Below are 10549 nucleotides of genomic sequence, written 5' to 3' on the forward strand. Positions count from 1 at the left end.
CAGTGGAAGGGAATTCATGTCTGTGTAGTACATTAATCCAAATGTCACCTCTACAAAGCAGCTTTGTAGACCGGCTCCGGCAGAATTGTGCTGCATCAGCTGCTTATTCTGCTGTAGTGAGTCCAGGACAGCTAGCGAAAGAGGTTTGTTCTTCAGAGCACCAACGCCGTCATTTGGGAGAGAGCGCAACTCTGAAAGACATCTCTGAAGGCGAACTAAGTTACCTCTAACTTCCTGCACATATCGAAGAAAAGACAGAGAAAAAACTTGTTAGTGGTATAGAATACATTGACGAACAAATAGGATTCGTCAGATGACACCGAAGGAAAATAAGGTAGAACAATATAGAAAGGTGATACTGATTGATGACCTAGGTAGATGGACAGTAGAAGATGGAGAATGGGAAAGGTAGGGCACTAATTAGACTATTAGTTTGATGACCTAGGTGTAGGTGGGTCGTATGACTATGGAGGGGAGAGGTAGGCTTTAGGTAGCAGATTGATAATGAGAAGGGTAGAGAAGTACAGAGAGGAGATAATGACTTAGTTAGATGGACAGTATAGAGGTAGCTTTCAGCTAGACATACTGATGTTATTTTCTTTTATAGATTCAATTATGCATTAACAATCAACCACAACAAAACCACACAAACAAACCACCAAGACAGGTTGGATTCTGCAATGTATGCCCCAGCAAAGCCCTCCGCCCCCACACCTCATATGGACTATTCATAACAATGGTGGTTGTGGCCGCGTCCCAAGTTGAAATTGACTTTGGCGCCGGGAGGGTTAATAAAGAGCTGCGTGAAATGTTATTAATGAAAATGTACTTACTAACTTAAACATGCATGGGTGCTGTAATACCCAGCACCGCAGCATTGCATGGGTTAAACCATGGTGCATACAAATGTATACCGTTTATTATTATTATTATTAATTTTTTATTTATAGGGCGCCACAAGGTGTCTGTGGCGCCGTACAGGGACAAAAACGAATTACAATACAAGGTAGGACAGCACAGTACAGTAAACATGAAGCACAGTAACTCTCGGTAAGCTCAATGCACAGCTAGTGAGGGCGGGTGGAGTATCCGCAAATGACGGGGCCCAAAAGGAGGGCGCGGAAGACAGGGAGACCCCCAGAGGGGGAGGAGGGCCCTCGAGGAGGAGGGCAAAGTAGCTGGAGAGCAGAGTTAGAAGTGGTGGAAACAGGAGGAGAGATGGCCCTGCTCAGAGGAGCGTACAATCTAAGGGGAGGGGTGGACAGACGGAGAAACACAGGGGAGAGAGGGAGAGTAGAGGGACGGAGCCAGGAAAGGGGAAAGAAGGGGGAGAGGCAGAGGATAAGGTAGGTAGTTAATTGAATAACATTTCTAACGTGTAGGTGCCGCACCGCCAAAAAGCACTATCGCCAGGCGCCAGGATTGAATTTTCCTCATTATCACTAAACAGATTAATGCAATAAAGATAAATGTTTATAAACAGTCACACCATATTCTCTTTAACCCATCGGCAACAGGTTGCTGATTTAGGTGCTTCTTTAACTGGGTAGACAAATATTGAGTGACAATTTTCCAAACTTACTTTGCAGATATGCAGTGTGTGGATTCATACATGTCAGAAGCAGTGATGTCTGAGCTAGCCAGGGGCTGGCTGGGGGCGTCTGTTCCTGGCCGGTCCCATAGTCGGTTACCTTGGGCTGGGTCACTGAGCTACCTGCATATTTTTTACTTTAATATGTTCCTAATAGGCTGCTGATCTGAGTTTCTTTCACCGGACTAAGATTTGCAAGTCAGCCCCTGGAGGTAGATAACATGGCTGTATTCTGAATAACACACAAAATCCCTTCTACCGCACCTGCTCCATGGTCTTCTACTTTAGAAGCCCTCTGCCATTACAATATGGCCTCTGATGTTACGCCTCCTATTTCTAGCTGAATAGGGCCCCACGGAGCTCCTGCCTATATTTGTGCTTGGTGACTTTCATTCCAATGTCTTTTACTTTATTTTAAAATGTGATTGTATTAAAATTATACTCTTCACTGTTAACCCAACACTGTACTTACATATTGAAGACAGTATTTGTATTGTGGATCTGTGATCAATACCTCTCTTCACCCTCCTACTCTGAGATGACAACTACCTGGGAGAAGGAGCTGGGGAAATATTGAGATGACACCTACCTCAAAGAAAGATGAGATAGTACCTACCTCAGAGGAAGAGCTGAGATGGTACCTACCTCAAAGAAAGATGAGATAGTACCTACCTCAGAGGAAGAGCTGAGATGGTACCTACCTCAGAGGAAGAGCTGAGATGGTACCTACCTCAGAGGAAGAGCTGAGATGACACCTACCTCAGAGGAAGAGCTGAGATGGTACCTACCTCAGAGGAAGAGCTGAGATGACACCTACCTCAGAGGAAGAGCTGAGATGACACCTACCTCAGAGGAAGAGCTGAGATGGTACCTACCTCAGAGGAAGAGCTGAGATGACACCTACCTCAGAGGAAGAGTTGAGATAACAGCTACCTCAGAGGAAGAGCTGACATAACACCTACCTCAGAGAAAGAGTTGAGATAGCACCTACCTCAGAGGAAGACCTCAGATGACACGACACCTACCTCAGAGGAAGAGCTGACCTAAGAAAAAAAGCTGAGATGACAACTTACAGATCAGGTAATAGCTCATCATTTCGAAAAAAATCTAAAAATCCTACATCTACAAATACCAGTAGTGTAGTCTGTTCTACAACATAAACATATCAGCCCTAGCTTAAATGTATAATTATATGTTCACCTCAGATGGGTGATAAAAGGATATATTAGCCAATACTGATAACGTCTGAAATTACATTGGAGTTTGACTCTCATACGGTGCTAATATCCATAAATATTTATGTTACTATCTCTTTCTTTGATTATATGTCTTGTTTTAACTTTTTACTTAGATGAAGGGGTAGGGTGAAGATTAGAAGGTGGCCCATGTGGTCCCGTGTTGCCTATCACTGATTTAAACATTGTAATAGTAGTAGTGAGTGGATCAGTAAGTAAATTAGTAGTAACTGAAGAGTCAGTAAAGGACTATATCTGAATGAGATGTTTGAGTGACAGCTCTTTCAATGCCTACTTGATCCTTAAGGCACTGGCTTCTCCGTCTTTGGCAGAGGTGCACAGACACATAGTGCTATGGTCTTATTTTATTCATTATATGGATATATAGTAACTGGATCCAGTAAATGCAAATAGACATCCCATACCATAGTGTGTCAGGGAGCAGCATTGAAAGTCAGCGCATACATTAATACATCCAACATTAATAAACTCTGTAGTACGATAACCATGAGGATAAAACCATACCAAGTCCGATAGGTGTTACAACTCTAAACGAGAACAAACTAAAGGTATTTAAACCAAGTCACTGTAAAAAGGATATAGAGGTACCTTAAAGGCTATTCAAATTATTGCAATTTGCACAATGGGAACGAAAATTAGGCCTCACTGGAAATTCATAGGACCATGTTCCATCAAAAAAAAAAACCTCACAGATTTTTACAATTAAAACGAATTCATGGAGAGAAGATTAATAAAATCAAGTAAACAGAAATTGAATTTATAACTAAACTGAGAGCCGGGTTGTGATTGTGTATAAAGTTCTGTTTCCCACAAAACCATGAACAAGTCAGCATAACTTGGTGCAAACCTGGTCCCCATAGCAGTACCAACATTAGTGGTGCCCATCAGATCCATTTATTGCCATTTAAAGTCTTGAAACACCTAGTTCAAACTACTATCAATTTTGTTTACAGATTCCTATGCTCCGTTAGCCATAAATTGTATTACAATAAATCAGCAACTTAATAAATGAGCCATTACAACAAGTATGTGTGCTGATCTGATCAAAGAATCCTTGTCCCTATGGGCAGCTGCCCGTGCCGATATCGATGTTAAATATTCATACTCTGGACTTAATGTTCATTTTACGTGATCTGATAGGGGACGCCCATTTTGTAGATTTAATATACATTTATTACATGCACACAAAGAATAATTTTTTACAAATAGGAGCTTTATACCATCATGGACAATGTTCAAGTTTACATAAATGTTATTTTACGCAATATTTCAAATTATGAATATGTAATGTGGATAAATGTATGTAACTTTTGATCATTTTTAGAGTTTGGACATGATGTTTGTTCATCCCTTGGATTTGAACTTGAGATTCACCAATGAAGTCGACCTCCTATGTGTCACGAACTTACCTGCTCCCCGCCGCTCCGTCAAGATGCCGCACTTCCGGGTTCGGCGGTCACATGACCGCAACCCAGAGGAGGGGATTTTGAATTCCTGTCAGTATAAAATCCTCACTCTGACACTCGCTAAGTGTCAGAGCAACACTTAACTGTTCCTGGCTCCTGTGCTTCGTGGATTGCTGTGTCTTCCAGTCTCCTGTGCCTTCCTATGTGCTGATCTTTGCCTGTTGACTATCCTGGCTCTCCAACCCCTTTGTACCGACCCGGCTTGCTGACCATCCCTCTGTTCTTGTGACCCGTGTACCGACCCTGGCTTGATTGACTCTGAGTTGCCTCGTGATTCTGCCTGACTCCATTCCTGTGTACCGACCCTGCTTGACTGACTTTGCATCTTCCGCTCCACTCTGCTGCACTACATCTTGGGGCGAACCTGAGGACCGCGACCTGCAATCAGGGTTGCTGTGGATATTTCTCCCTGGCCTATCACACTGGCCAGAGCCGCAGCCATATAACAGATTAGACTGGTCTAATTCTAATCTGTAGGTCATGGGAATTGCAGCAGGTAAGTAGGCGTCAAAGCAGGATCTTGAAGCAGTGATGTTTTATTAGACCAAGTGTCCTAATAAGAACAGTTACACACTAGTTTACGACCAGGGTCCATGAGTGCAGACATATAATTCCACTCAGCAGGGGTGAGGCTTTATGCTGCCCTGTGGCATAAGATGAGACAACAAGGAAACGGGGCTACTCCTGTGCACACATCTGTGTTAGCAAAGCTGTAATCCGTCTGTGGCCGGGTCCTCGCTGTTCATCTGACCAAGAAGACTGCTGCAGCATCGAATGGGTTAATGCCTGATGTTGCTGTGCCAAATGCGTTAAACCTCAGCACAAAGGGACTAAAGATGCATTAAAGGGTATATTTATTAATTTAAATGTAAATATTTAAGGTGTGGGAGATGTAGCGCTGGTTAGTATCCTGTGAATGGTAAGCCCGTGTTGGGTGCCATAAGTGTAAATGTGTTTATTTCATATTCATGTATTCATTCATGAGGTAATAACCCATGTTGGAGGAAGAATGTTTTTCTAAACAAAGTCCCCCGTGCGGATTAGACCTTTTGATGTGTGGGTGTCCAATACATTCTATAGCCTGAAGGCACAGGAGGGGGTAATTAGACTATCTCTCTGTAAGACAGGATGCCAGTAAATAGGAAACGTAACACCAAGCTTTAGGAAATCACAGGGACATGGGGCTGAGTTACCCCCTGCCATCATGAATGACAGAATCTGTACAAAAAGAGCATTGTTTGGCCATGTAATGTATCATTTCATCTGTAACTTCTAGAAAGATCGCTAGTACCACAAATAATAAACATCACTGCTTCAAGATCCTGGTTTGACGCCTACTTACCTGCTGTAATTCCTGTGATTTACAGATTAGCCTAGTGGTGGCAGCAGGCCCCTCCTACTGGATTTAGAGGGGCACAATTGGGATAAAGAAAGTAGACGGTGGCAAGGAAGTCCAGCTGGCCTCCAGCAACTCAGACAGGGTGGCATAGGCGGTCCATCCTGTCACCCCAACATCCTTTTGATGACGTGTCCACTCTCAAATGCCCAACTGTAGATAGTCCATTGGCAGGTAAATGTAACCTCTTATGGGTGTCTGACTCCTTGTATACCTGTTGACTGGCTCTCTGACTAGGTTTCTGGCTATAACTGGAAATCCTTGCCTGGGTCCTCTATTCCTGGAGAGCAAGCTCCCCTCCCCCACATACCCAAGAAAAAACTGCCCATGGGTGGGAAAACTTTGGGACTCCTCATCTGGTTCTTTCTCTCCAAGATCGAAACCCCCGTTCCCCAAACAAGTGAAAAGTGCCCAGTGGCATGCAAACATGGGGGCCCATTAATTCTTTGATGCTAGGTAATCCTCCCAAACCACTTGTGGGTGCCCCTGTTTATGTGTTGGGTGCACCTCCCCTACCACGCTGCCGCATCCACCTGTTGCACTACTAACCTCGCCTCTCACGTATCAGGGTAGTGTGAATCCTGAAAGGACCCAGACTTGCCCTCCTGGCAGCAAACCAGATTGATTGGTACAGTGCAGGTCTCTGGGATGGGGTCCTGGTTCCCCAGAGTTGGAGTGCGGTGCTACAAAGGTTGTAGTGATTCTCACTGTGCCACACACATCTGTCACTTCTGCACATGGAAAGGTGTAGGAAGAATCTTCCCAGGGCCCGATGGTTTGGATGGTATGGATGGTATGGATGGTTTGGATGGTATGGATGGTATGGATGGTATGGATGGTTTGGATGGTTAAGGGGATATCAAACTTGTTTCATCACAGTGAGCAGTGTCTCACGAAACACGTTATAAGTTTATATTTAACAGGGTACTAATTTTAGCAGTAAGGACACTCTGGGACGACAGGTGAAACTACAGATCTATTCCTGAGACAGAAGATCGGGATAGAGCATTGTATCTCATTGTGACTGTATTACACTATTGTATCGCTCTGCACTGGACATTGGAGGAGAAGTACCGGCTTGCCTGATGTTCGGGGAACTATGAGGATGTATTGCTGGATGTGAGGTAGACTCCATGTGATTTCTGACACGTACAGTATTGACTAATACATCCTTTTTCCATCAATTTCTCACTGGGCTGCAACTAGGACATGATCTGACAACACTGATAGGGACATACAGCAGTCTCACATTCCTATACAGATACCAGGCACTCTCCCATGTATGTATTACACACTGACGCTATGGGTCTACGTGTCTTACCAGCAGAGGGAGCAAACAACGATGTCTCTCTCTCACAATGTAGATACTCAGCAGCTCACCAGGTTGGGTAGTGGCAGCACTTAGACAGAAGGTGTTACCGAGAGCCTCACATAGTTCTGCTCTCACTGCCGTCCAACCTGGGAGGTTGGTATCTAACAACAGGACGCGAGGGTAGGTACTGCGACTGATGTGACGGGAAGTCATCCTAAGCACACAAGGGGAATACACGGAATCTGAGAGTCAATAAGAAATATTAGAGACATGATAACCAGAAGAGAACAGCTCCCAATCCTACATGACAATGTGCAGAGTGAGCTGTGTACCTGAGGTTCCCTCTAACTCCAGACAGTCTATGTATATGAACGGAGCAGAAAGACTCAGCAGTATTCCAATCATTTCACAGATACTCAGATCTTTCCTTGCCGTTCACATGCACCTTAATAACACAAATTATTAATAATAATAATAATGATTAAAAAGAGAAAATTAGGCGATCCTTTGTGATCATAAGAGGTAGTTCTATAGCATGTTTTATTAAACTTACTGGTTTAGGGGGTTGTAGTGTTGATGTCCTTTTTAGGTGTTGTTATAGTATCTTCCCCACTGTGTATCCTTTTTTCCCTTCCTCATTTTAACACCTTCCCTTTCCCTTTTACCATCTGTACCCGTGTTTGAAAACTGCAAAACTTTACGTTAAAAAAAAAAAAGGGAAAATTATACCATGGGTAAATGTTAAATAATTATTGTTATCTGCTGATAAGAGTGAGGGCTCCCGTACCACAGGCATGGATCTATTTCCCCATAGGCAATTAGATATATACAGAGATATAGATAATATACCCCTCCCCCACTTATACTGTATATATAGATAATATATAGATATATCGATCAGGTTACTCCTCACCCACTTATACTGTATATATAGGTAATATATAGATATATCGATCAGATTACTCCTCACACTGATACTGTATATATAGGTAATATATAGATATATAGATCAGGTTACTCCTCACCCACTTATACTGCATATATAGGTAATATATAGATATATAGATCAGGTTACTCCTCACCCACTTATACTGTATATATAGGTAATATATAGATATATAGATCAGATTACTCCTCACCCACTTATACTGCATATATAGGTAATATATAGATATATAGATCAGGTTACTCCTCACACTGATACTGTATATATAGGTAATATATAGATATATAGATCAGGTTACTCCTCACACTGATACTGTATATATAGGTAATATATAGATATATAGATCAGGTTACTCCTCACACTGATACTGTATATATAGGTAATATATAGATATATAGATCAGGTTACTCCTCACACTGATACTGTATATATAGGTAATATATAGATATATAGATCAGATTACTCCTCACCCACTTATACTGTATATATAGGTAATATATAGATATATAGATCAGGTTACTCCTCACACTGATACTGTATATATAGGTAATATATAGATATATAGATCAGATTACTCCTCACCCACTTATACTGTATATATAGGTAATATATAGATATATAGATCAGGTTACTCCTCACACTGATACTGTATATATAGGTAATATATAGATATATAGATCAGGTTACTCCTCACACTGATACTGTATATATAGGTAATATATAGATATATAGATCAGGTTACTCCTCACACTGATACTGCATATATAGGTAATATATAGATATATAGATCAGATTACTCCTCACCCACTTATACTGTATATATAGGTAATATATAGATATATAGATCAGGTTACTCCTCACACTGATACTGTATATATAGGTAATATATAGATATATAGATCAGGTTACTCCTCACACTGATACTGTATATATAGGTAATATATAGATATATAGATCAGGTTACTCCTCACACTGATACTGTATATATAGGTAATATATAGATATATAGATCAGGTTACTCCTCACACTGATACTGTATATATAGGTAATATATAGATATATAGAACAGATTACTCCTCACACTGATACTGTATATATAGGTAATATATAGATATATAGATCAGATTACTCCTCACCCACTTATACTGTATATATAGGTAATATATAGATATATAGAACAGATTACTCCTCACACTGATACTGTATATATAGGTAATATATAGATATATAGATCAGATTACTCCTCACCCACTTATACTGTATATATAGGTAATATATAGATATATAGATCAGATTACTCCTCACCCACTTATACTGTATATATAGGTAATATATAGATATATAGATCAGATTACTCCTCACCCACTTATACTGTATATATAGGTAATATATAGATATATAGATCAGATTACTCCTCACCCACTTATACTGTATATATAGGTAATATATAGATATATAGATCAGGTTACTCCTCACCCACTTATACTGTATATATAGGTAATATATAGATATATAGAACAGATTACTCCTCACACTGATACTGTATATATAGGTAATATATAGATATATAGATCAGATTACTCCTCACCCACTTATACTGTATATATAGGTAATATATAGATATATAGATCAGATTACTCCTCACCCACTTATACTGTATATATAGGTAATATATAGATATATAGATCAGATTACTCCTCACACTTATACTGTATATATAGGTAATATATAGATATATAGATCAGATTACTCCTCACCCACTTATACTGTATATATAGGTAATATATAGATATATAGATCAGATTACTCCTCACACTTATACTGTATATATAGGTAATATATAGATATATAGGTGATATATACAGATATTATATACATTGGTCACGTGGTTATTACCTCACAGGCTGCACTACAGGTATCAGCAGATTCTATTATTCCCATCATCCACTGCACAGGGCTCAGCCAATAGGAGCAAGACCCGCCCACTGTCCTCAAATCTGGGTGACTGACAGTTGTGTCGTCCAATCAGAGCGATCACATTTTGGTATGTTTCCTACTGTCTGATCTGTGTGATCTCTGTGTGATCTGTGTGATCTCTGTGTGATCTATACCACACACTGTCTGATCTCTGTATGATCTATACCACACACTGTCTGATCTCTGTATGATCTATACCACACACTGTCTGATCTCTGTATGATCTATACCACACACTGTCTGATCTCTGTGTGATCTATACCACACACTGTCTGATCTCTGTGTTCTCTGTGTGATCTGTGTGATCTCTGTGTGATCTCTGTGTGTGATCTATACCACACACTGTCTGATCTCTGTGATCTATACCACACACTGTCTGATCTCTGTGTGATCTATACCACACACTGTCTGATCTGTGTGATCTATACCACACACTGTCTGATCTCTGTGATCTATACCACACACTGTCTGATCTCTGTGATCTATACCACACACTGTCTGATCTCTGTGTGATCTATACCACACACTGTCTGATCTGTGTGTGATCTATACCACACACTGTCTGATCTCTGTGTGATCTATACCACTCACTGTCTGATCTGTGT

At 40.8% G+C, this 10549-nt stretch overlaps 1 protein-coding gene across 9 annotated transcripts in view; it reads right to left on the minus strand.

Annotated features, from left to right (window-relative positions):
- M1AP (meiosis 1 associated protein) overlaps nt 1-9920 on the minus strand; it is a 65659-nt gene extending 55739 nt beyond the window's left edge. For 7 of the 9 annotated variants that reach the window (XR_012678059.1, XM_075178546.1, XM_075178599.1 and 4 more), the window contains exons 1-3: nt 9864-9920; nt 7031-7235; nt 49-234 (exon numbers count right to left, since the gene is read on the minus strand). Coding sequence is in view for 8 of the 9 variants with exons in the window: in XM_075178546.1 (XP_075034647.1) it covers nt 49-234; nt 7031-7234 (390 nt within the window). In the remaining variant the exon portion in view is untranslated. Of the gene's footprint in view, nt 1-48; nt 235-7030; nt 7236-7574; nt 7711-9863 lie in introns of those variants that run through there. The other 2 variants (XM_075178527.1, XM_075178565.1) reach the window with 2 other exon arrangements.
- Nucleotides 9921-10549: the final 629 nt, after the last annotated feature.

This window comes from Mixophyes fleayi, chromosome 1, assembly GCF_038048845.1.
Source record: "Mixophyes fleayi isolate aMixFle1 chromosome 1, aMixFle1.hap1, whole genome shotgun sequence".
Lineage (NCBI taxonomy): Eukaryota > Metazoa > Chordata > Amphibia > Anura > Limnodynastidae > Mixophyes > Mixophyes fleayi.